This window comes from Dipodomys ordii, unplaced genomic scaffold, assembly GCF_000151885.1.
Source record: "Dipodomys ordii isolate 6190 unplaced genomic scaffold, Dord_2.0 Scaffold71, whole genome shotgun sequence".
NCBI classification, from domain to species: Eukaryota; Metazoa; Chordata; class Mammalia; order Rodentia; family Heteromyidae; genus Dipodomys; species Dipodomys ordii.
The window spans coordinates 3,179,659-3,205,079 of record NW_012267287.1 but is presented as its reverse complement, the minus strand read 5'-3'; the positions used below and the strand labels follow the sequence as shown (position 1 = coordinate 3,205,079).

General features: G+C 54.7%; 2 protein-coding genes across 5 annotated transcripts in view; one reads left to right on the top strand and one right to left on the bottom strand.

Moving 5' to 3' along the window:
• Nucleotides 1-19,864, top strand: part of Tbc1d14 (TBC1 domain family, member 14) — a 62,264-nt gene extending 42,400 nt beyond the window's left edge. For 2 of the 4 annotated variants that reach the window (XM_013023938.1, XM_013023941.1), the window contains 7 exons: nt 491-571; nt 1,482-1,576; nt 5,561-5,632; nt 6,186-6,314; nt 8,222-8,331; nt 12,651-12,909; nt 17,597-19,864. In XM_013023938.1, coding sequence (XP_012879392.1) covers nt 491-571; nt 1,482-1,576; nt 5,561-5,632; nt 6,186-6,314; nt 8,222-8,331; nt 12,651-12,909; nt 17,597-17,662 — 812 coding nt within the window. In that variant the 3' untranslated portion in view covers nt 17,663-19,864. The remainder of the gene's footprint in view (nt 1-490; nt 572-1,481; nt 1,577-5,560; nt 5,633-6,185; nt 6,315-8,221; nt 8,332-12,650; nt 12,910-17,596) is intronic. The other 2 variants (XM_013023939.1, XM_013023940.1) reach the window with 2 other exon arrangements.
• Nucleotides 19,865-23,907: 4,043 nt separating this feature from the next.
• The window catches only part of Ccdc96 (coiled-coil domain containing 96), a 5,261-nt gene continuing 3,747 nt past the window's right edge, over nt 23,908-25,421 (bottom strand). The window contains exon 3 of the mRNA XM_013023895.1: nt 23,908-25,394. Coding sequence (XP_012879349.1) covers nt 24,305-25,394 — 1,090 coding nt within the window. The 3' untranslated portion in view covers nt 23,908-24,304. The remainder of the gene's footprint in view (nt 25,395-25,421) is intronic.

Here is a 25,421-nt window from a genome sequence, read left to right as displayed (position 1 = left end):
GTCTTCAAAGAAGTTTTTAAATGTTTTTCTTAGAGAGTTACATGTTTTAGGATTTTAGAGGCTGTTGTCTTTGGGGATTGCAGCGTTCAGGATTGAATTAGAATTAGGACTTGGAAACCAGACGCTGCTGCTGCTTCCTCTGCCTGCCCCGCCTCTGTCAGCCAGATACACCTCATTTGCTCTGACTCTGTCTGGGGCTATTGGCTGTAGACACAGGTGAGAAAGAGCCCTCATATCCTGGGAGAGGCATTGCCCAGCCCAGTGAATCAGAGCACCGAACTGTGGATGGGCTATGTCAAGAAGACCGTGCCAGGCTGCATGTGTATTCTTTCTCTGTGTGTGCCTGTGTCTCTCAGTAATAAAAAGGACTTGCAGGCTGAGTGAGGAGGAGTTGTTCAAGTCTCCTACGTTTGAAGGAAATAGTTATGTATTCTTTGGGGTTCTGGGGACAGATGCTAATAGGAGACTCACTCTCTGGTTTTTCTTCCAGAACTCTTTGACATCTGTCTGGCCCGGGCCAAGGAGCGGTGGCGGTCCCTCAGCACAGGGGGTTCAGAAGTGGAGAGTGAAGGTACAGACCACAGGGAGACTCGGTGCTGCAGACGTGGGCAGTTAACCCCTTCCAGTTAGCCCCCGCAAGCAAAGCTTGCATAACTGTAGGGTCGACTCCTATGGTGCCTCATGGGAAGGTTTGTTTTGAAAGGGAATTGAACAACAGAACCCACCCCTGTCCGACGTTTGTGCTCTAACACACAGGAGGTCAGCTCATAGCCACTACCATTTCTGGGAAGGCCATTCTCAGTAGGATAGCCCGGTGCCTGGGTCATTGAGTCTGCTCCTGAGAGGCAGGGAGGCCCGACACCAGGCACAAGAACCACCACGTCTGCTGGTCAGGAAATCGGCCTTCTGAGGGTTTTTAAAATACTGCCCTATGTGCTGTTGGAAGTCAAAGAAATGTAAAACAACGGGCTGGTCATGAATGTTAGAAATATTACACCAGGCTAACACTTTGCCACTTTGAGCCACAGTTCCACTTCTGTTTTCTGGTGGTTGATTGGAGATAAGAGTCTCATGGACTTTCTTGTCCAGGCTGGCTTCAAACCACAATCCTCAGATCTTCAGCCTCCTAAGTAGTTAGGATTACAGCACTTAGCTCTCTGCTTTCATTTTTATTCCGTTTTATTTGTTGGTGACAAATAATATAAATGTCTCTTGCATTCATCATGTTTGGAAGCATATTGACATGTGCGATGAGGAAGTCTAGCCAATTAACACATGTATTACCTTGCATGGCTAAAATTTGATGTTGAGCGCATCCATTTGCCTAGCATTTTGGGGAATATAATATGCATAATTAACCGCCGTGTTGCGCGGTAGTGCTCTTGTACTTTTCCTCCTAACCGAAGCAAAACTTTTGGACCACGATAGGCCTAGTCCCATGTGTGCTCCAAGCAGTGTCGCTACTCTCCATCTCTTCACAGATGCCGGGTTTTCTGCAGCAGACAGAGAGGCCAGTCTGGAGCTTATTAAACTGGACATTTCTAGAACATTCCCTAATCTCTGCATCTTCCAGCAAGTAAGTGGTAGTGGTATGTTGCAAGTGTATTTGTCTACAATTCCTCAGTGGAGCTGCATGGATTTGTAATCAGGTTTGCAGGGTAGTTTGGGGAGAGTAGGGTGGGTAGTACTGCTGTTCTTTTGGACGTGAAGTCAGTGTAACGGGTCCTTTGCAAGCGGTGTGGTGGCAGTACCTCTGCTTGAATGGCTGATTCTGTCCTGTGCCGTGGTGCAGAAGGGTCCGTGTGCTCAGCAAAGCCATCAGATGTGGTCTCACAGGGGCCAGGGCAGCAAACCAGGTGAAAGGAGGTCTTACAGCTCACACTCCATGGGGAGCGGCAGAGCCAAGATAATGGGGTTTCCAAGCTGCTGGACTAGAGCATGGACGCCATTGGGGTAGAAGCCAGGGCGGAGGTGACATCTCTCTGGATGGCAGTGGAACAAGAGGAGGCTCCCTGTGGGCCGTTGAGCACAGCCCAGGCTGCCAGCAGGGGGTTTTAGAGTCCCAGCAGAGCGGACCTTCATCCACCAAGCGTCTGCCTTGATCCCTCTCCAATCAGAACTAGTGCGTTGCTAGCTGTGTTCCAGAGCCTCTACTCTGTCCCTTCTGTGCGCGCTCTACCTTCTCTCACATGAGAATCTTGTCATTGTGGGGTACTCCAGCAGCCTTCCTCCTGCCTCCTGCCTGCCTCCACTCACTTCCTTTCCCTAGAAGCAGTCTTGGAATCTCCAGTCTGACTAGTGCGCTCCCCACCCCCACAGCTCACTGCTAAGAAGTGGACTCAAGAGGGCTAGTAGATTCAGTGATTGCTGAATGAACACACAGGTCTGACCCAAGTCTAGACATGGTTTGCAGGGATCTGGTTATTGACAGCTCCGGGGAAGCACCGTCCTCCACTGGGAGGTGCTTGGGCTAGGTTTCCTGTGGTCTCACAGGGAATGCAAAACACGCAGGGAGAAGCAGAACAGGTCAGGAGCATGGGCCAGCAGTGGTCAGGGAATTCCCTGCGAAGAATGAGCAGAGAGGACTCAGGTCAGTCAGCACAGCCCCCATGGAGAGCCTGCTCTGCTGGGAGTGGCAATCAGCTGTGGGTGAGGAACGGCACTGAGAGCACTTGAGGCAGAGCTCTGGGGGCTGGCGTGGGGCTGGCATCATGGCCTGAGCGACAGGAAGGAAGGACAGGAGGTGCTTTCCTTAGCGTACTGTGGATGTTGCTGTCAGATGCTGCCTTTAGAAGGTGATGTAACAGCCTGTGTGCCGAGAAGGTGCCACATCCTGGTAATATGGTGTCTTGGTTCTGCATTACTCCCTCTTCCCATTTGCTCCCTGCCCATGGGAGCTGTGTATTCCTTCCTTCCAGGTCCTGTCCCTTGGTTTTTTTGCTCAAGGCTGGTGGTCTACCACTTGAGCCACAACTCCACTTCTGGCTTTTTTGTTATTGTTGGTCATGTGGCTTGATCTCAAGGCCTGGAGCTCTTTTGCTCAAGGCTAGTGCTCTGCCACTTAGAGCTATAGCCCCACTTTTGGTTTTCTGGTGGTTAAGAGTCTCATGGATTTCCCTACCTAGGTTAGCTTTGAACCTTGATCCTCAAATCTTAGCCTTCTGAGTAGAGCTAGGATTATAGGCGTGAGCCACTGGTCCCCAGCTGGGGTATTCTGCTTTCACTGTGTCCAGGTCTAGCGCTCTGTAAGGTGAGGACCCAGGGTACCTCCTGGGTGCTCTTCCGCTCTTCCTTCTGTGTTCTAACCCAGCTGCAAACATTTGGTTTTTGGTTTTTCAGGAATCATTGCAGAAGAGAAGACTACAAAGCTACCTGGAGGTCTGGCCCTAGCTTTAAGCAGTGGTTGCCTCTGCTGGGCAGCCTGCTTCCCAGACTTCCTTACAGAGAGACTTCTGACGTCTTTCCCTACACAGGCCATTCATTTCCTTAGGCCTCAGACCAAGCCATGCTTCGGAGTCCCCTAGTCTCAAGAGTTGCTCCCAGCTACTCTCAGGGAGGAAAGGCTTGCTCTTCCTGAGCCTCCCCCACCCCACAGGGAGAGATTTTTGTCCCTCCTCATCAGCCCTAGAGGGGCCTCAACATGTGGCTTGATAAATGGGTTTTCCTTTTGATCTCAGACAGATCTGGGTTTGAATCCCAGCTTGCCTTCCTCCCTGCTAGCTTCACAGCCTTAGTTTGCTTATCTGTGACTAGGATTGAGGGCAGCAGCCTCAGGAGAGGCTGGCAGCAGGTGACACAGCACTGCTCCGCTGGTGCTGTTTAAATGTTACGTACCTTGTGAACACGAAACCAGAAGACAGCTGAATCCAGCCGGAGAAGAAGGGCCTGTAAGGCGCTCACACATGGGGGGGACAGCAAGAGGGACTCAGATGACAGCTGGGAGGCTCTACCCAAACAGTCCTGCTGTGTGAGAGGCATGGTTCTGGGGTCCTTGTGACCGCCCCCTGCTCCAGACTCATGGAGCCCTCAGAGCCTGCAAAGGCCCTGCAGAAGCCGAGCTCCCGACCTCCATTCTGGAGGTTGCTGCTGGAACGTGTCCTGTGACTGAACTCTCAACTGCTGGCTGGAGGGCTCCCAGGCAGCCCCTCGAGAAGCAGAGGGTGGCTCCCATGCGGGGCAGGCGCTCTGGGGTCCTTTTGGGGGTTGGTGGAGGTGGTAAGATTGTCTCTTTCGAACCCCTTTGCATGAGGCTTTTTCCGTCTCACTCAATATGAGTGAGTCATACTCAATCTTAGGGCTCCAAAGGAATGAGGTGTCTGTAGTAAGTTGGGGGCATTTAGAGTGAGGAGCTGGGTCTGCTTACACCAGTTAGAGTGGTGGAAAATCTCTTCCATTGAGCGTCAAGAAATGATCAGTACCCTTCTTCCCCTTAGTCGTGGGCCAGATTCACCTGGTGGTAGCCACTTCAGGCTCCAGGTTGGCAACTGGCTCTACCGCCCCACTCCAGGTACTAGGTTGGTGGCTCTAACACCCACCCCTCCAGGCTGTGGGTTGGTGGTCTGTTCTACCACTGCCCTTACTCCTGACTCTAGGTTAGTGGTCTTTCGCTCTTGCTGCTTTTTCCTCTCTCGTCCGCCTGTGATTTGGAAGTATCTTTTCTCTCACTTGGCTTTTCTGTACCTCAGATACACTAGTCTGGTCCCTGTGTTCCTTTATAAGCACCAGGTCACCTGTGGGATGACTTCCAGTCCCCCTCCCAGAATGCCTGTATCCATGCTCAACAAGCATGAGGTCGATGTGGACAGTAGGTGTTTGATTTGGCCCAGCTAGTCCCTGGGTAGCATCTTCTAGCATGCTGGCAGCGTGGTGTGGCTCTGGGTTTTCTTCTGTGCTTGATTAGGTGGGAAAATCACATCTTTTGGAAGCATTATAGGAATAAATGGAAATGTTGGAGGGCTGGAGATCTGGGAGGATGTCTAAAACAAAACAGAAGCTGTAGCCGGGCACTGGTGGCTCACGCCTCTCATCCTAGCTACTCAGGAGGCTGAGATCTGAGGATCGCGGTTCAAAGCCAGCCTGAGCAGAAAAGTCCATAAGACTCTTATCTCCAATGAACCACCAGAACACTTGAGCTGTGGCTCAAGTGGTAGAGCACTAGCCTTGAGCTAAAGAGCTGAGGGACAGTGCCAGGCCCAGAGTTCCAAGCCCCACAACTGACAAAAGAACAGAAACAGAATCTGTGTGCCCCCTGAGCCTGTCATGCAGAAAGATGCCAAGGAAACAGAGGTGGGGAAGGGAGGTGGAAAGGCCCATGGGGAGCATGGGGAATGTGGGGTCTAGGCTCACACCTAGCTGACCGGCCAGCTTTCTCCCAAGGCGCCTCCTCACTTGGAGTTAATTTATTACACTGCCTAATACATACAGAGCTGCTGGCATGGTGCTTGGCGGTTCCTCCCAATAGTGGTAGCCGGTGGCGGCCGCGGTGGCTGCAGCCATAGCAGTGATGCCTTTGGAGACTAACTGTCCTCACGCATGTGTTGTTTGCTGTCGCTCCTTCTAGGGTGGTCCATATCATGACATGTTGCACAGTATTTTGGGCGCTTATACTTGTTACCGACCAGATGTGGGCTATGTAAGTGACATTTTTTCAATATTGTATAATGGTATCATCTACAAAGAAGGTCAAAATGTTGCCCGGCTCCTGTTCGCCTCCGACGTCAGGCCCAATGTTAAGGAGCAGGGAGCGTCTCCTGGGAGACTCCCGTTTCCTCAGTCACAGGGCTGGCTTGGCTGACCTGCGTCATCGTACCCTCACGGGAAGTGACGTCACGTTGTGCATGCATTTTCCCCAACATTAAATCAGCAAAGCCTTTAGCAGTAACCACCCTTCTGTGGCCGAGCAGATGTGTGCGCATGCATTAAACACCACGATGCAGCGTTTGCAGCACGTGTCTCGAGTGCAGAGGGCCTAGTTGGTTTGGGCTGTGGTTTTCCACAGGGGTGTGGCTGGGGAGAGCAGAGCAGGGATGGAGCAGTGCTCAGGGTTGAAATTGACAGCTGGCAGCTGAGCCTTGGGGGGTGGTGAGGGATGGCTGCGGGCCTGGTAGTGCGGGTGTTGGATGAATGAAAGCACTGCCCTGATCTTGTGTCTGCTTTGGTTAACATGCCTTTCTCTCCTCCCTCAGGTTCAGGGTATGTCCTTTATAGCCGCAGTGTTGATCTTGAACCTAGATACTGCAGATGCCTTTATTGCTTTTTCTAATCTTTTGAATAAACCCTGTCAAATGGCGTTTTTCCGAGTGGACCATAGCCTTGTGAGTATGTTCTGTGTGCACGCCCTGGGGTCTTTTCAGGGGAGACTGCGTGGTTTCTTCCACAAAGATGTATTTGGAGCCCTCTGTAAGGTAGAGGGTTATTTGGATGCTGTATTGAACTTCAGTATGGAAGCACGTGGTCAGTAGCCATGTGGATGAACGTGTGGGTGCATTCTGGAGAAAGACAGTGCTTCTGTAGACTGCTCTTTACTAGGGAGGAGGAAGGCAGCTCTGCAGCCACAGGTGCTGCACGTCAGGAACGCTAGCACTGGAGTTGACTCAGGCTCTGTCAATTAAAGCAGCAGCACACATGGTGTCAGAACTCAGCCCAAGCGCAGGCTGAAGGATGAGGACTGTGCTCCTTTGCCTTTGTTTGAGGGCCACAGCTGCTTAGTGAGCTGCTGTCCATGGTCTCTGCCCTGGGAAGGCCCCACATGCTCTGTAGCTGAGTTCTAGAGTGGTCCAGGTGGACAAGGAGACTCGAGGTGGGGGGGTGGTGACTGCTCTCAGAGGCCTCAGGAGTGGGGAGGAGCCGAGGTCAAGTCTGCTGTAGGTCCTCAGCCTTTGCTCTTTCTAGAGCCTCCAATTCAATGGCTCTATCAGCTTTTAAACCACATAGCCCTCATTTTCCGATAGTTACTATCTTAGGACCCAAGTGATTGGATAGTTTCCTTCCGCTGGGGGGTGCTTCCTCCCCTCCATGACCTCAGGACTGCGAGGGTCCCCTCTCAGAAACTGCAGCCTCACTGTGGCCGTAAGCAGAGTGTGAGGTAGCAGGGCTGCGTGGGACGGGGATGTGACGACATGTCTCAGAAGCTGTAGGCAGCACTGGCACACAGCTCTGCCTGTAGGAGTCTATCTGAGAGAGTTCCAGTTACAGACAAGGCATTATGCAGAGCCGGCCACTGCCCGGTCAGCTGTCCCTGTGAGGAGGAAAGCAGGCTAAAGTGGAGCCGAGGGGACGGGGACGCAGATGGGAATTAAAGTCCTGCCTGGCAGGAGGCCTCACAGAAGACGCTCCATCCTGCCTGGCAGGACTCTTATCTCCAATAAACCAGCAAAAGTCACACAAGCCTTGGGTGAAAATGCTAAGGGACAGAGCCTGGGCTCTGAGTTCAAGCCCTAGCATCAGCAAACCAAACAAACTGTCCTTAGTCACTTTAGTTGATTTTTTTTTAAGGAGAAGGCAGAATTGGGAACTCGAGTGAGTCTTTGGTTGGGGCAGGTTCCTTCCAGTGGCAGTGACCGAGGCCAGATGGTCCTGCTTACAGTGCTCACAAGCCAACCTCCTCTCCAGCCGCTGCAGCAGTCACGTTGGTGCCTGTTCCTGGGTGGGGGAAGGGGGGACAGACTACTCGTGCAGCTGCACTACTCGTGCAGCCCTTCATGAAGATGAGTGATCTGCCTGTGTACACCACGGGTGGGGGTGAGCCGTGCCACTGCCCTGGCCCCCCTGGGTACAGGGGCTCCCCTTCAGTGGGGAGCCCCCCCCCGGTCCCCCACCATGGTGCGCACATTGACCTGGAGTGCTTGGCTTCCCTCAGACTCCAGCCTGCCTTCCTGTTGGGAGCGCTGGGGGCTGGCAGCTGGCTTTAGGTGAGCGTGAGCCTGCCACCCTGCCCTGGGACAGGCCCCGGTTCAGGTCCCAGCACTGCCCCGCACCAGTGCTTAGCCAGTTTCAGCCTCCCTTTCTAGAAACTGAAGGAATAACCAGATGTCGGGGTGGGCATGGTGTTTATTACAAGCGGGCTGGACGTGCCCCCAGTGGATCGGCATTCCAATGCGCAGCCTCTCCGCCCGAAGCAGTGGTTGAGTCTAAAGGTGTAAAGGAAGTATCCTGACTGCGGTTGATGGGAAACTTGGGCTGATTAATTACCTCATTCATGTATTTCACTTTATCTTCCTAGATGTTGACTTATTTTGCTGCATTTGAGGTTTTCTTTGAAGAAAATTTGCCAAAACTATTTGCGCATTTCAAGAAGAACAACTTGACTCCAGACATCTACCTAATTGATTGGTAAGCTGAGTTTCCATAGTTTTCAGAGCGTTTTCTCGTCCTCCGGCTCTGTCGGTCCTCCCTGCCCCTCCCTCTGAGCCTCCTGCAAGGCTCTCTCTGTTCTCCTGGCTCCTGCCCTGCCCACCTGGGGCTCAGGGTGGGTGATGAGCAGGACACAGAACCTGCCGGCCAGCCGAGGCTGCACGTGGACGAGGTGTGTGCCGCAGGCGCGGTGCTGTCCAGTAGGCCCAGGTGCTGTCTGGGAATGGACACAAGTCCAGAGGGAAGGAAGGGGACCAGAGTCCATGAGGGGACGTGGGACTTGAGCAGGTGGATGGGTAGGAAGCAGCATGAGGCCTCGAGGGTTGGCAGGGGCGATGGTGGCTGGGCTGGGCTGGGGTGGAGCTGGGCCGAGGTTGTCAGAGGGGGTCTGGGAGGGCAGGCCACACGGGTGTCAGGAGCCTTGCTGAGGGCTCGGGCAGGGCTCAGGGCTGTGGGGGATGGTTGATGGCTTGTGTGGGGCCCAGGTGAGTTTCAGGCAGCCTAGTAGGCACAGAGGCCAGGGAGGGAAAGCAGAAGCAGGCGGCGAGTGGGCAGTGGCGGACGGGCAGGTGCAGGGACGCCGTGTGGACTTGCCTGAGGATCCTGGTTCACTCAAACGTTGGCCAGCGAGGGATTGCTGGGGCCGCAGCTGGGAGATTGGGCTTTGGACTTTGGTTTTGAGGTGCTTTGGGGGACCTGTAGAGGCCCCCTGACACATGAATAAGAGGCTGTGGAGATTCTGTGCTGTGGACCAGGCACGTCTTTGTGCGGAGCGGTTGTCGCTGCTGAGAAAGTGGGTGCTGCCATCCCCGGTGTGTCTGGAGATGTGTGCGTGCCGTGGGCACACGGTGGACGTGTCTCAGGGTCCCCGTGGCCTTGACCACGCCCAGCGTCTCCCACGCTGTCTCGTGATCTCGGTGAGGGTGGGAAGTCCTCCCTGCTGCTTTCTCATGTGATGACCCTGACGACTGGCTTTTCAGAGCAGCTGCATCCTGAGAGAGTTTTCTGGATTTCAGCACTAACTCAGAGCAAACAGAGCGGTGGGGAGGCCAGAGTCGCTGGCTGGCTTGGGTTTTCACCTCGCTCTCCTCAGGAGGCAAGAAGCCTCTTGAAGATAAAGTCCAAGCATCCGTCCAAGAACGGTCCAGTCCCCTGATAGTGCAGGGCTGCAGAGCATTCAGAACATTCCAGGTGCTCCCGTCTTCACCTGAGATCCTTCCGGCTCCACTGCCAAGCTGCGGACGAGCGCTAGGTAGAGGTGGGGCCCAACTCCAGGCTACGGGAGAGGAGGCGGCTGAGCAGCAGGCCCCGGCTGAAGGTGGGGTGCTCGGCCAGACTCTGGGCTGTACCCGGATGAGGGTTTACCGCACAGGCGCCCTTGCAGCCGTTTTACATTGTCTTGCCCTGTCAGCACGAGGGTTTGAATTCAGTTTATTTTTCAGATAGAGTCTCACACTATTGTCCTGATCGACTTTGGACTGCAGTCCACCTACCTCTGCCTCTCACCCAACTGGGATTATAGGCAGCCTGCCTCTATACTACTTACTTGACCGTGAACCCTGACCCCTTGGATTCCTAAGGTTTAGAACCCAGCACTGGAGGAAGGTGCGGGGACGTCAGAGATGGCAGCCAGCCCAGGGCTCTGGCCGTTACGCCACCTACCAAGCACCGCCCTGCTGGAGCCTTCGGGCTCTGTTGAAGGCCAATAGTATCTTGAACCTTTCTCACCTGACTTGCAGGTATATGGCCCTGTGGGAACGGGCCGTGTGTGACAGGAGCAGAGCCGCCCTCTGTGGAGGTTAGCCTCATGCTTGCAGGCAGGCGCTGTGCCGCTTGGCCTGCATCTCCAGCCCCTTTTTGTGGTGGTTATTTTCAAGGTAGGGTCTCACTATAGATACACAGGCTGGCCTAGACTGTGAGCTCCTATTTGTGCTTCCCCGATGACAGGCTCACGTCACAGTAGCTAGCCATTGGTTGAGACAGAGTCATATACTTTGTGGCCAGCTAGCCTTGAACTATGATCCCCTGATCAACCTCCCCACCCCCACTCCCCAATGGCTAGGATTACAGGCTTGAGACACCACACTTGATGTTTGCTAAGGGTCTGCAGTAGTCCAGGCTCTAATGGGTGCTGAGAGGCCTTTGGAGGAGAGAAAAGGTTTGCTCGGGCCTCGCCTAGAGGTAGATGCCTGGGAAACAGTGTCTGGAAGCAGGTGTCCCATGTCTGCAGCTCCCCACCCAGTGTCTGCGTGGGCTGGGGTCCTGCCTTGAGTGTTGTGTGCATGAGCTGCACTCCCATGGCATGTGAGAGGTCCCGGGCCAGAACGGCTACTGCTGAATGGAGCCTTTCTCCCCAGCAGGGCCTGGCGGGCTGTGCCTCAGCCCAGTTGCAGCACACAGATGAAGGGTGGGAAGACCCCTTCTCTGCCTCAGAGCCCTCCCCTCTCCAGCACCAGCCCTATTCCGTGGTGTCCACTTCATGCTCTGATGCGGTCAGAGAGTTGCGAAGCACTTCTGTGGCTTAGGGTTGGCCTGTGGGTGGCCAGTGCACATCTGATCCTGGGGGGTCCCTCTCTAGGCTTGAGAGCCCAGTCTGATGTCAACACAAGATCTCTCTGAACTTTCTTTCTTCTTCTTCTTCTTTTTTTTATCTGTCATGAGTCTTGAACTCTGGCCCTGGGCACTGTCCCTGAGCTCTTCAGCTCAAGGCTAGCACTCTTATCAATTGAGTCACAGCACCACTTCTGGTTTTCTAGTGGTTAACTGCAGATAAGAGTCTCACGGACTTTCTTGTCCAGGTTGGCTTTGAACCAAGATCCTCAGATCTCAGCATCCTGAGTAGCTAGGATGACAGGCATGAGCCACCGGCACCTGGCTCTGAACTTTCTTGAACCATATATTTTAGGCCAAATGATGGCAGTTTCTGGTTTTGAACTATGAAGAAACCCAGGCTGAGGACTCGTCAGGGGCTTGTCCTGGGCCTGTGGCTGTGGTCTGCCTTGCGATATATGGTGTAACAGCATCTCAGGTGGCTTTAAATCGTGTTCACCTATTAGAGGCCACCTTCGGGGTCTCGGGATGTATCATCTGTCTGCAGGCTCTGAACCTCAGTAAAATGAGACAGGGGAGCTCATCGGCCAGGCCCTCAGCTGGGCTCATGATTGTTTCTGCAGTGCTTTGCACAGCCTGAGGCACCCGGTGGTCCGGGTTTGGTCCCCGCATGGTTGCATGGCCGGGGGACCTGTGCAGTGCGCCTTCCTGGAAGGTTTGCACTGAGGACAGTGTGGAGTGCTCCTGCCTGGCTTTGTACTTGTGTGTGGGCTTGGGCCCAGCGCAGAGGCCTGCAGGAAGATCCTGCTGGTCACAGCGGGCCGCACGGAGCAGGCCAGGAGGCACGCAGGGAGGGGTTAGGGGCAGTAACTCCTGGCCGGGTCAGCCCTTAGCTGAGCCCGGCACCTGAAGTCAGGTGCATCAGAGCTCAGTGCCAACTCTGGAAGAGCCAGGGAGGAAGCTGAGGGCTGTAGGGAAGCCACTGCCAGAAGGATTGGCCAGGGCCGGGGAGCTGCTGGGAGCTGCCACTCACAGTGAGGCGGTGCTGGTGGTGAGGCGGCACCAGTGACTCCTACAGCAGAGCGTGAACTTACTCACTAAGACCGCTGGATTCAGGACAAGGCCCCGAGGGGCAGGGGTGGCAAGTGATGCGCAAACCCAGCGGATGGACTGTGATGAGCACCGGCGTGTCAGGAGCTCGGGGAGGACTGTGCGTCCAGCTGTTCCTGGGAGGGGACCCCTGGACAGGGCAACTGTGAGGCCTCCTGTGTCTCCCTTGGGCCCGAGCAGGTTCGAAAGGGTTGCTGGATAGCCTGCAGGTAATGTCATAATCCTTAAGGGAATACCCATCTCTACTAGGAAGGCTGGGCATGGTGGAACGTGTGTTTAATCCCAGTACTCAGACCACTGAGGCAGCATGGCAGCCTGGATCTTGTCTCAAACCAAACCAAAACTGGCACATTTTTATTTTGCTTCCTTGCTGACTCCTACCCAGAGGAAGTTACTAGGCTAAGACTCAGGGGCCACCCTGGCTCCTGGGCAGATGCTGGGCTGTGCGAGGCATGTGCAGCTCCCAGCCCTACCCAGCAGGAGCCTGGCAGGTGTCTGTCAGAGGTGAGCGCACGCAGCGGTGGCCAGTGCTGGTGCACAGCCTGCAGTCTGCACAGGGCTGCGCTCACACATCCTCCCGGGTCGCCTGAGGACAGCGCCTCCTCAGGCCCTCAGACCTGCCGCCCGCCCCTCCGCAGGATCTTCACCCTGTACAGCAGGTCCCTGCCCCTGGACCTGGCCTGCCGCGTGTGGGACGTGTTCTGCCGGGACGGGGAGGAGTTCCTCTTCCGCACAGCCCTGGGCATCCTGAAGCTGTTCGAGGACATCCTGGCCAGGATGGACTTCATCCACAGCGCTCAGTTCCTGACAAGGCTGCCCGAGGACCTGCCGGCAGAGGAGGTGTTCGCAGCAATCGCCGCCATCCAGATGCAGAGTCGCAACAAGAAGTGGGCGCAGGTGCGTGGGTCTCCTCTCCTTCCCACCCGGGGGTGTGCGGGGCCATGTGTCTTGTGCCGGCTGCTAGCTGGAGGGGTACGGGTGGGAAAGCCGTCCCCCCGCAGCGGCATCGGGAGCCTCAGAGCTGAGCTGTCATCTTCTCTGCATACTAGAAGTCATGTGGTGAATCACAGTCCTGCAGGGGCAGACAGCAGGGCTGGCCGGCTGCCCTGCCTGGACTGTGCCTGAGGCAGGCTCTGTACTTGGGGAAGTAGGTGGGATTGGCCCGTTTCAGGAAGCCCAGAGAGGCGATGGTCCCTAGGCGAAGCCCAGCGCTTGTCTTTCCTTGTGACGCGCTGCAGTCCTTCCTGGCAGCCGCAGTGACTAAGCAGCTCCAGTCTGGACCTGCGGCTCCATTCTTCCCCATGCTTCTCAGAGGTCTCACAGTACTGTCTGGCTCCACATTTTAGCACACTGAAAAGTTCAACAACAACCATGGTTCTTGATGCCTGGTTGTGCTCAAAGTCATCCTCAGTCAGTAGCTGAGGAGGCTGATGATTTTCTATGTATGCCAGTCTGCGCCTATTCTTTTTTTTTTTTGGTCCAGTCGTGGGGCCTGAACTCTGGGCCTGGGCGCTGTCCCTCAGCTCTTCAGCTCAAGGCTAGCACTCTACCACTTGAGCCACAGCGCCACTTCCAACTTTTTCTGCTTATGTGGTGCTGAGGAATTGAACCCAGGGCCTCATGCATGCAAGGCAAGCACTTTACCACTGAGCCACCTTCCTAGCCCTTCTGCGCCTATTCTTGATAGTTCCCCTCCCTCCCTCCCTCCTCCCTCCCTCCTCTCTTCCTTCTCTCCTTCCTTTCTTCCTCCCCTTCCTTCATTTCATTATGTTTTTTTCTAGTACTAGGGTTTGAACTACAAACCTTAGATTGCTATGCAGGAACTCTACTACTTAAACCCTGCCCCTAGCCCTTTCTGCTATAGTAATTTTTCAGATAATGTCTCAAACTTATGCCTCGGCCACTCTAGACAGTGATCTTCTGTTTATGCTTCTCATGTGGCTGGGATGACCGGAGTGACCACCATAATTGATGTGGGGGTCTCAAAAATGGCTTGGGCTGGCCTAAAGCCAGAATTCTTCCAGTCTTCACCTCCTCTGTAGGTAGGATTACAAACATGAGCCAACAAAGCCTGATGATTGAACTTGTTTATTAATAAGAAGGTATAAAATAGCTGGGCACTGGTCGCTCACACCTGTAATCCTAGCTACTCAGGAGGCTGAGATCTGAGGATCACAGTTCAAAGCCAGCCTGGAGGGAAATTTGTAGGACTCTTACCTCCAATAAACCACCAGAAAACCGAAGTGGCACTGTGGTTCAAGTGGTAGAGCACTTGCCTTGAGCTGAAGAGCTCGGGGACAGCACCCAGGTCCAGAGCTCAACAACCCACAAAAAGGAGGAGGAGGAGGAGGAAGACGATGTAAAATACATGCAAAATTAAGCAAGAGTAGGGATACTGTGCAGTAACTATGATTCACAGTTCAGCTGTGCCCAACTTCTGCTCAAGTCTCCTGTGACCAGAAGCGGGAGCCGTAGCAGTGTGTCATCGGTGTGTGACTGTCTCTCCAGACCCTGCATAACTGCGCTGCTGTCTCCAGTACAAGCCCTCCCTGTCATCAGACCCAGAGCTTTTATGCTTCTGATTGTCTCAGGTGTCATTAATGCATTTTATTTGAATCAGGATCCAAATGAGGTCCATGTGGCGTGTGGGTGGAAGATCTTTCAGTCCTCATAGAGCACCCGTCCCTGCGCGGCCCCTTTGCTTGTGGAAGAAAGAGGCTCTTTGTCCCCAGCCTTTCCCGCCCGCTTCCACGGCTCCCTGTGCTGGTTGCTCCTGAGCGCCTCTGCAGTCCTGCCGATTGACCCAACTCCTTCCCCGAGTCGAGGTTTGTTGGCAAGATTACTTCGTGTGCAGTCAGGTTACAGTTCTTTGATTTCTCGGCAGGCTGTGTTTTTCTGCAGCTTCACCGCATCTGCACACCATGGTATGTGTACATACCATGCACTTCACCTGCTAAGGCATATAATCCAGGACCTCTTTATTAACCAGAGGTTTCCCTTTCGCACCTGACCTCCCGCCTGCCCCTCCTGTCCCCGTGCACAGTGCCGCATCTAGCTGGTGGCTCCATTCCTCCTGGGGGCTGTTGGGAGAACAAATGCTGCTGTGGCCCCGCAGATATTCCCCCGGCTTACGAGCCTGAGCCTGGAGTTATGTTTCTTTCTTTTTTTTTTTTGTCGGTCGTGGGGCTTGAACTCTGGGCCTGGGCGCTGTCCCTCAGCTCTTCAGCTCAAGGCAAGCGCTCTACCACTTGAGCTACAGCGCCACTTCCGGTTTTCTGGTGGGTTATTGGAGATAGGAGTCTCACGGTCTTTCCTTCCCGGGCTGGCTTTGAACCTCGATCCTCAGATCTCAGCCTCCTGAGTAGCTAGGATTACAGGCGTGAGCCACCAGCGCCCGGCTTGGAGTTATGTTTCTGAATTACTAAATAAGCTGAGTTCACTAACGGGAATGGTAGGCTGCCATGTGCCCTTGAATGGGCATGCTCCGTGAGAACAGCCAGGCCCCGGCACTGAGTGCGTCCATTCATACACACCTACACAGGCGTTTGTGGGGAGACGGGAGGGCATGGATGGTCCCCTGAGCCGCGGGGGGGGGGGGGAGGAAGGTGGCAGGAGGAGGCGATGGTGGCCAAAGGGACAGAGCTTTCTTCTTGGGCTACAAAGGCGCTCTCAGTTGACTGTTGGTGAGCTCTGTACGTCTCTGTGGAGAGCTGGGAATCATTGAAGCGCATCCGCTAAAGGGAGGATTGTGTTTCAGTAAGTCAGTTGCAGCACGCAGGATGAGCAGGGCTGGCAGAGGAGAGTGCCGCTCGGTAACTAACAAAGGTGCAGTGTGAGCGGAGGCCTGGGCCCCGGCTCCCCAGGCTCCAGCATGTCCGGATGGCAGCGGCAGAGCATGGAGCTCACAGGCCTCCTTGGGAGGCCATCTTCCGGGCTCGTGGCTTATAGTGGTTTTCTGAAGTCAAGAGAGAAAGCCGGGCCTCTCCTCCTAGTCACAAATCTGGGTCTTCTCACTGCTTCCTTCCCGGGTGCCTTCTAAGGGAGGAAGCTGTACCTGAGGCCTTCTCCAGCCCACCTGTATCTACCGGCACACGTGCACACGAGTGCATTAACGTGCAGAAGGAAGCATTAAACCTGGATTTTACCATGCTGCTTCTCGTGTTTTAGGGATCAGGAGAGACTGTCCAGAAGAGAGGCAGCCTATGCTACATTTCGTAATTTTCAATAGAATGACAGGTTCGCATGCCAGTGGCATTTCTATTAGATCTGTGCTTGAGTCTGAGATACTGGTGAGCTCCTTCAAAGTAATCAATGATAGCTAGGCACTGGTAGCTCACCCCTGTAACCCTAGCAACTCAGAAAGCTCAGATCTGAGGATCTAGATTAGAAGTCAGCCCAGCCAGGAAAGTCTGTGAGACTCTTCAATTAACATCTCCCCCCCCCCCCATCCCCGAAGAAAAGGGCTGGAAGTATAACTATGGTTCTAATGGTAAAGTGCCAGTGTTGAGTGGAAAAGATAAGGGGTAGCACCCAGGCCCTTAGTTCAAGCCCCAGTGCTGGCACAGATAAAAGGAAGAACGTCAGTGTTGGTGGTCCTGTTCACTCAAGGTGGACGGGGACTTTTGTCTGTGGTCACTCCTTTCATACAGCTTATTTGAGACCCACGCACCACGTTTCTGTTTCACCTCTGATCATTCGGGATGGTAGTGTAGGCTGCCCAGGCAGGTGAGCAGTGCACGGCGGAGGTGGCTTCTGTAGGTTTGTCCTCGCCAGCTTGTCTGGCTGTGTTTCAGGGTTCTCGGTGTGGGCCTAAAGACGGTAGCTGGGGCCTCACCCCTCCCATGGGCCCCCTCGGGCCTGTGACTCCGCGGCTGTTGTTGGGCAATCAGTCTCATGTAGTAGATAGAATCTGATTTTCAAATAAAAGCTAACAGCCAAGTGCTGGTGGCTCACTGGGAATCCTTGCTACTCGTGGGGCCAAGATCTGAGGATCACAGTTTAGAGCCAGCCAGGGGCAGACAAATCCTTGACGCTTATCTCCAAATAACCAGAAAAGCCAGAACTGGAGCATTGCTCAAGTGGTAGAGCACCAGCCGTGAGTGAAAAAATGGAGCTTGTTTGGGAGGCCCTGGGTTCCAGCCCCAGCACTAGCATAAGTACCACAGACTAAGTCGTGTTGAGCACGGCTGTGCAAGCTCAGGGGAAGCAGAGTGAGGAGCCAGGGGGCAGGAAGGTGATTCGGGAGAGCCGGCATCCGTCCAGCCCTGCTAGGTGTGCACGGCAGGCTCACAGTGCAGAAGGCGGGAGGGAGGAGGGCTGGCCGGAGAGCGGCAGGCCTCACCTCACCCCTGCTCTGATGCTGGCTCTGTGGCCGGTGGAAATAGGGGCAGATTGCCCAGAGGTGGTGTGTTAGAAAGATGCCTGGATGCAGGTAGGAGGCCCAGAGGGCAGAGAGCGGGGTTGGCCAGGGACTGGCCAGGAGGGGTTGCTGGTCCTTGGCGCAGATGTTGTGGGTATTGAGTTGCTGACGCTGTGCCCGCGGCCCGCGGCAGGCTCACCCCAGCCACCTTGTCCTTGACTCTAGGTGCTGGCTGCACTACAGAAAGACAGCCGGGAGATGGAGAAAGGAAGCCCGTCCCTCCGACACTGAGCCCGTGCCGGCCCCGCTCTCTGCGCAAGGCAGGTCTCCAAGCAGACCTGTGATTTCTCACACTGACACTGGCCACAGGAAAGCAGGCTGTTTGCCTGTCAGAGTCCCGATGCTGGAGTTGGCCTTAAACAAAACCAAACGGCATTTAAAGAATTAAAAAACAAACTAAATCAAAGCATTAAGCCCGGGCCTCGCCTTAAGTGGCTCTGTGGACTGTGGCCTGGCACCAGCGGAGGCCAGCCACCACGGTCCCCATGTGGGGCAAAGACGGGGCGGTGGCCGTCCCCTCCCTCGCGTTCCTCCAGCACAAGTCACGTCGTAAAGCTGCCATGCCAAGCGCCTGGACGTACATTACCGTCTGTCTCAGCCAAGACGCACGAGAAGTGTTCCTGGGGAGCCTCGGAGATGCTATTAGCTCCTGTTTTGGATAAGAAAGAAATTGCTGGTGTAGGTATGGAGAGAATCTTTCCAGAACTGGAGGTCCTGTTTTTAAAAATCTGCCCACCAAAGACAGCAGAAAGGAAGATGGGCCCTCTAAGGCTGCTTGCTGGGGTGCTCATGAGCTCCTGGGGACCTGCTGGACCTTCGTGTTGACATTTGACCATGTTGCCTTGACCAATCACAGCAGGAAGGCTGCAGGTGCGCCCTCGGTGCCCGCGCCGTCGAGCACAGCCATAGAGGCAGGCCCGGGGGCTGGTGCAGCCTTGGCGGCAGAGGCTAGGGGAGAGCGCCACGCCGCTGCGTCGGGGGCAGCGGTGGCACGCACGCCCCTTGCTCTCGCCGCGGCCCCCTCTGCCTTTGTCTCACAGACGGCCCGGTTAGTCCTGAGTGGAGTGGCCACACACGTTTGGCTTCGGAGGGTCTTCGCGTGCGTGCTGGTCCAAGGACCGAGCGGCTTCTCTGACAGCCGGGCGGCCTTGGCGTCCTCAGTGCCCAGCACCAGCCCCTCCCCCACTTCCCCAAGTTCATCGGTGAGTTTTTTTTGTTCTAGCATTCCTTGTCATTTTTGTGAACTGCTAGGCCAGAGCGGAAGACTCAGGCCGCAAGGACGTGCGTGGCTTGCGTTCCAGCTGTCCACGCTGTCCATGAGCCCCCTCCCCTGAGCCAGCCCCTCATGTCGGGAGCCCTGAGAGGCTCGGGCGGTGCGCGTGCAGCGGGGAGAGCGGCTCTGCCGCCGCCGCAGGCCTGTGAGGTTCTGCTCACCCGCCCTCGCTGGGGTGGCAGCCCGGGCCCTCCTCAAGCCTCCATCCCATTCTGCCACGTGCCCTTGCTCTTGGTGTCCCCTTTCCCGGGCTGTCCCAGGGGACTGCAGGGCACCGTGGGCACCGCTTTCTGCCTCAGCCTTCCAAGGTGGCCTAGCCTGACCTCTTGGAGGAGGCGCTGTCTTGGCCAGCAGCCAGCGGCCTCCAGACCCAGCCATTCCAGACATCAAGATGTTGAATGTAGCCCAGGCCCCGCAGCCTGTGGGAAGTGGACTGTCCAGCCCTGGGCTGGCCTTCCCCCCAGACCTACTTAGTTTTGGTCCACAATGTGGACGTTCTGTTCTTTAAAAGATGTATATATTTTCTTACTGTACATAACGATCATCCTTCATTTGCACAGGTGAGTGACAAGGGCCTTGGGCAGTCTGTTCGGAAGGCTGTTGTGAAACTCCCGAGTGCTCACAACCCAGTGCTCACCATGCCTCACCCGTTTGACCTAAGCGTGGGCATCGTGACATTTTTTAACCAGACTCCCGGCTGCACCCAGGTGCAGACAGCTCTTCCCGCATGCTCAGGGAACGGCGGCGTGGCGCGGCGCGGCGCGGCCCACCAGGCGCTCGGCCCCTCTGGAGGTGCCGCCGGCCTCTGGCGAACGCAGCGTCATACTCCTGTGCGTTGTCGACACTGTGTAGGTGAGCGGGACCCCAAGGGGCACCCAAGGGAGTCTGCACCTCCCCTGAGTTTCAGACTCGAGGCCGCCATGCCGCAGCTCTGCTGGGGAAACAGCATTCACGTCCAAGGTACTTTTTAACTGCTCAGTTTTTGACTATTTTGAACACCTTATTGATAGAAAACTGTTGGTAACCCTTGCTACGCATCATGTTTTCATTGCTTGTACAGGTCACCTTTAATTTTATTTAGTAATGTGTTTCAAAGTAGGACTTTTTGAATTGTAAATATGTGGTTTTATTAAATAAAAGTCATGTAAAATTGTTACTTATGCTCACTGTTGGTTTCTAGTTAAAATTCTTTGAATTTTATGGCCAAAATTCGATTCTATTATAATGCTTGAATATATAAAAATTTGCTTCCTGGATTTGTTCATCAAAAATATAGGGCTGTGGGGCTGGGAAGGTGGCTCAGTGGTAGAGTGTTTGCCTCGCATGCATGAGGCGTTGGGTTCAATTCCTCAGCACCCCATAAGCAGAAAAAGCCAGAAGTGGCGCTGTGGCTCAAGTGGTAGAGCACTAGCCTTGAGCTGAAGAGCTGAGGGACAGCGCCCAGGCTCAGAGTTCAAGTCCCGTGACCAGCAAAAATAATATATACATATATACAAACATATGTATGTGTGTGTATGGCAGTTATGGTAGCTTAGGCCTGGGGTTCGAGGGTTCAGTGCCCCCTCCAAGTTGGGCACCTCTCCTTAGTCTGGCTTGCTTGCAGCTTTAGACTCCCTCCTCCTTCTCTCTGCCCTCCTCCTGCCTCCCCCCCGCCCAGCCTTCCACCTGGTCTGCAGGCATGTAGGTTCTGTGCCAGCTGTGGGCTAGTTCCCATGAGACCGAGTGTTCACAACTCGGCCCTCACTACTCAGTGAAATGAGTGTGAAAGAGTGCCGTCCCGTCACCTGTGGACAGTGCTGGAGGTCTTTGCACAGAGCCACAGTAGTTTGATGGCCCGCCCCACTGCAGATCCCCTGACTGCAAGCCAAAAGTTCTCCTCTTGGCCTCGTCCTCGTAGGCTGAGGTGAGGTGACAGACAGCAGGGTTGACAGCAGTCGTGCTGAGAGGTGGACGCGCGCTCGCCACGGGTACTGCACATCATTTCACAGCAGCTCTACGGCGGTTCTCCAGCCATGTGACACAGAAGTTGCTCAGTTTCTCACGACAGGGCCTGGGACCCCCGCCTCTCCAAGCGAACGTGACCCCTAGAGGGCTGCTCGAGCCTTGCTGCAGTTCTGATCTCTTCCCAGGTGCAGGGCCCGGTGTGCAGCCTGGTGCTGCCTCCCAGTGTCCCGTGCGTAGGCGCTTGCTAATGGGCCGCGGGAGACCCAGACATCCTGCCCTGGGTGTGAGCACTTGTGCCTGCCACAGAGGCACTCACTTGAATGAGGGGGGATAGCGGCAGCTCCCCGCTGGTCCTCCCCTTGGGAGGGACCTGGCCAACAGAGGGCAGCCTTTGAGCCCAGGGCCAGGTGTCAGGTGAGCTCACATCAATACATGGAGAATTTGGATTTGGGGAGGGAATAGGATTTGCTTTTCAGGTCCCAGATAGGAACTCAAGTATTTGCTGATGTTATTTACTTAGTCCCTTGCCTGCCTGCCTGCCTAGGAAGTTGGGAAATGGCCTGGCTATTGGAGAGGCCTCAGCACCACATGGCTCCTGTCTGCTCTGCCAGCACTGCCCTCTGCCCCTGCAACCAGCTGGCTCCCCTGGGTGGGGCTACACAAAGCCCCACCTCCCTGGACCAGCTGCCAGAGCCTCCTTTCCCAGTGTGCCCAGGCCTCACAGGGGGAACGGCCTTCTCCCGAGACATCACAACAGAATGAGCCAGCCCTGCACTTGGGATCGTCGCTCTAGCCCCAGAGCCTCCTCATTTGTCTTTAGACATTGTTTCTGAAGCCTTTTGCCCCTGATCTAGAGCACTTGGGAGAAACCCAGAAAGAAACCACACTTCCCAGCCAGCCATTGGGAAACTTTCTCAAGTTCTCTAAGCCTCATCATCTTTTTCTGTAACCAAAGCTTAAAACAAGGTCTTAGCCACAGCCTGGTGACTTGTAAAGATTAATCTTAAAAGCCAAGAGTTTGAAAAGAACTGCACCATAAAAACCTAGAACATTCCCACAGGCAGCTAGACTCAGGCCTTTCCTGTGGAAACTTTATATCTTACATGCCAAAAGTTGTGAATTTAAAAAATGAACTGGGTATGACAAGTATGTGTCCATAGTCCCAGCACCTGGGAGACAGGAGTATCTCAAGTTCGAGACCAGGCAGACATAGCAAGACCCTGCCTCAAAAAACCCCTACACATGCTGGGCGTTGTTGGCTCACGCCTGTAAATCCTACTCAGGAGGCTGAGATCTGTGGATCGCAGTTCAAAGCCAGCCTGGGCAGGAAGACCATCAGACTCTTTATCACTAATCAACCAACAAAAAGCTGGAAGTAGAGCTGTGGCTCAAGTGGTAGAGCCCTAGCCTTGGCCAAACTTGGTCAAGGACAGTGCCTAGGCCCTGAGTTAAAATGCCAGGACTGTGGGGTGTGTATGTATGCACGTGTGCATACAATCATTAAAGTATGCACATATTTAGTCATTTAAATTAAAAAACCAAGTGGTCCTGGCACAGCTCCATGGCTCTGTGCACTCGCCACAGACAGACATTAACCCTGATATTGTGGACAGCATACGAGACTAGTGGCAAAACCACGTTCTGGCTGCAGGTGAACTTGTACTTGCAAAATTTAAAAATCTCAAATGTGCTGTCACCCCAAATGATTTCCTTTTACTGATGAAATGTGTTAATTTCGGAAAAATAAAAGCAAAGATCTAGTGTCATATAATGTTTGCCTCAAATGTGTCTGGGTCCAGTCTCTGGCATGGTGGGACGCGTCTGCGATAGTACCCATGGCCTCTGCTTTTCACTCATAGGAAAAACCCTAGTTCCAGGGTTTGCTGGGGCAGAGGGGTCTTTGCCGGAAGTGATGGTAACTACCTTCCCTGTTCTGCTGTGCTACCCACTTGCTCCTGGCATTTCATCCTTCTCTTCCTGCAATTATTTATTTTTATCAGTCATGGGGCCTGAACTCTGGGCCTGGGCGCTGTCCCTCAGCTCTTCAGCTCAAGGTGAGCGCTCTACCATTTGAGCTACAGCACCACTTCCGGCTTTTTCTGTTTATCTGGTGCTGAGGAATCGAACCCAGGGCCTCATGCATGCAAAGCAAGCCCTGTACTATTGAGCCACCTTCCCAGCCCCCTGCAATTATTTTTTGTCGGTTATAGGGCTTGAACTCTGGGCCTGGGCGCTGTCCCTCAGCTCTTCAGCTCAAGGCGAGTGCTCTACCACTTGAGCTACAGCGCCACTTCCGGTTTTCTGAGTGTTTATTGGAGGATAAGAGTTTCATGGACTTTCCTGCCCGGCCTTGGCTTTGAACTGCGATCCTCAGATCTCAGCCTCCTGAGCAGCTAGGATTACAAGGAAGAGCCACCAGCGCCCAGCTTGCAATTATTTTTTAATACAATATAGGTGCTGATCAGTGAGTGGCACACAGCAGACATTCAGAAAATGGTATTAGATTAATGGTATTAGACTGGTATTCGATTAATGCCCTAACCCTACAACCGGTGTGGTGGCCACCGGGCCCCACAGCCCCCCTCCTAGGCTCTTTTCTGAGTGGGGTGCACGTAGTGCAGGAAGAGGGGTAGGAGTAGAGAACCAGTGGCTATAGGTAGAATAGCAGTGTGACCTTGCAAACAGAATGCCCAGGGTCTAGAATTCTCTTAACTAGTGAATGTGCTGCTCTTTCTTGGTTAACTCCCCCCCCCACTCCAGACCTAACTGGAAAAGCCACACAAGGAACTGGGCACAGGTGGCTCACGCCTGTAATCCTAACTACTCAGGAGGCTGAGATCTGAGGGTCACAGTTCAAAGCCAGCCAGGCAGGAAAGTCTGTGAGACTCATCTCCAATAAACCACTAGAAAACCAGAAATGGTGCTGTGGCTCAAGCGGTAGAGCGCTTACCTTGAGCTGAAGAGAACAGGGACAGCGCCCAAGCCCAGAGTTCAAGCCCTATGATTGACAAAAAAAAAAAAAAAAAAGCCACGCAAGGCAGTCAGTCAACATGGGAGTATCTTCTAAGCACAGAAACTAGTTGAGAGCCCTGTGACTGGAAAGATAGAATGTCAGCCCCTTTCTTGCTCATCTCTCCTTTCCTGGGATTGTTCTACATCACCCTAGAAAGTAGTCCTATATGATACAAGATTAGGGGAATTAGTGAGCTGCTGACTGCGACAGTGATTCTACATAGTTTAATAAGTCCAAAGAGAAGTTAATGGCTTATTGCAGAGGAATTTTTCTAAATGCTGCCCATTGGTGAGACTGAAGGCTCCTTCTAGATACTGGGACAGTGCTCCTTTCGATTAGGTGCTTGAAATGACAGACTTGCTCAGTGTGAGGACAGCTGACAGCTGACTGAGTACTGTGAGAAGTCAGTCACTGGTCCTGTCTAGACCGGTTTTTGCTTAATCACATATTTTGCTAGCCCAATTTTTGTGCTCAGCCCTGATCTGGAAGCTAAAACCCGATGGGATTCAAAAATAGGTTTCCATCCCAAGTACCATCGGCTTCTGAAGAGAGCAGCAGCAAGTAGAGCGCGTGTGCGTGGAGGGGAGCCGACAGTGTGCTGAGCGGGCCTGCGCTCTGCCCTGCCCGCCCTCCTGCCCCGGGGTTAGGAGGGGAGGAAGGCCTTGGCCTCCCGGATCTTCTGCTTCACACCTTTGCAGGACAGCATGAGCCCCGTGTGGTGGCGCTTCAGGGACTCCAGGCGCTGGCTCAGCACCGCGGTCTTGTCCACCTTTACCTCCAAATCCCGGAGGAGCGACTCCTTACCCAGAAGCCCGCTCTTCTGATAGAGCTTGATGTTGTCCATCCGCAGGCTGTCACGGGCCTGCTTGGTCCTGGTCAGGATGTCCCTCCCGAGGGACACCTGAGACTCGATCTCCAACAGCTGCGTCTTTTTGCAGGCATTCTCCATGTCCACGTAGTGCAGCTTCTCCTTCACGTGGGTGATGGTCTGCACGTTGTTGGTCACCTTGTTGCGCAGCTTGGAGAGCTCCTCGTTGCGCTCCTCCACCTTCTCGTTGAAGGTCTGGTTCTCGATCTTGAGCTGCTCGAAGTCGATGAGCAGCAGGCCCTCGGACAGGTCCTCCTGAGCCCTCATCCTGGTCTGGAAGTGCACCAGACTCTGCTTCAGCTGCACGTTCTCCAGCCGCACGGCGCTCATCTCCTTCTCCTTCTTGTCCTCCAGCGCCTGGGTCTGCTCCACCTCCCGCAGGGCGGCCTGGCGCCCGCCGCGCAGGCGGCAGCTGCCCATCACCTGCATCACCACCTGCTTCTTGAGGGCCTGGAAGCGGCGCCACTCCTTCTCCACCCGGACCTGCTTCTCCTGGCACTGCTGCTTCAGCTGGCCCAGCTCCTGGTGGTACCACTCCAGGTCGTCCACCTCCTGCTTCCTCAGCTCCTCCAGGATGGCCAGGTAGTGCAGGTAGGCCTGCTCCTTCTCGGGGGCCTCGGGCTGGGCCGCGCGCTCGGGCGTCTCTGCCGCCTCCAGCCCCTTCTTCTTGCGCAGGGACTCGCAGATCCGGTGCTGCAGGTAGGCGTTGTAGCGCCGGTAGCGGTTCCGCTCCATCAGCAGCAGGTGGTACTGGTCCAGGAGCTCGCGGCGCAGCTGCTGCTCCTGCTGCTTCTTCACCTCCTCCGACCACTCCTCGTCGTCCGGCTGGCCCGACGGCGGCAGCGCCTCGCGGCTTCCCCCGGCCCTGTCCCCCGCGCCCCCGTCGGGGCCC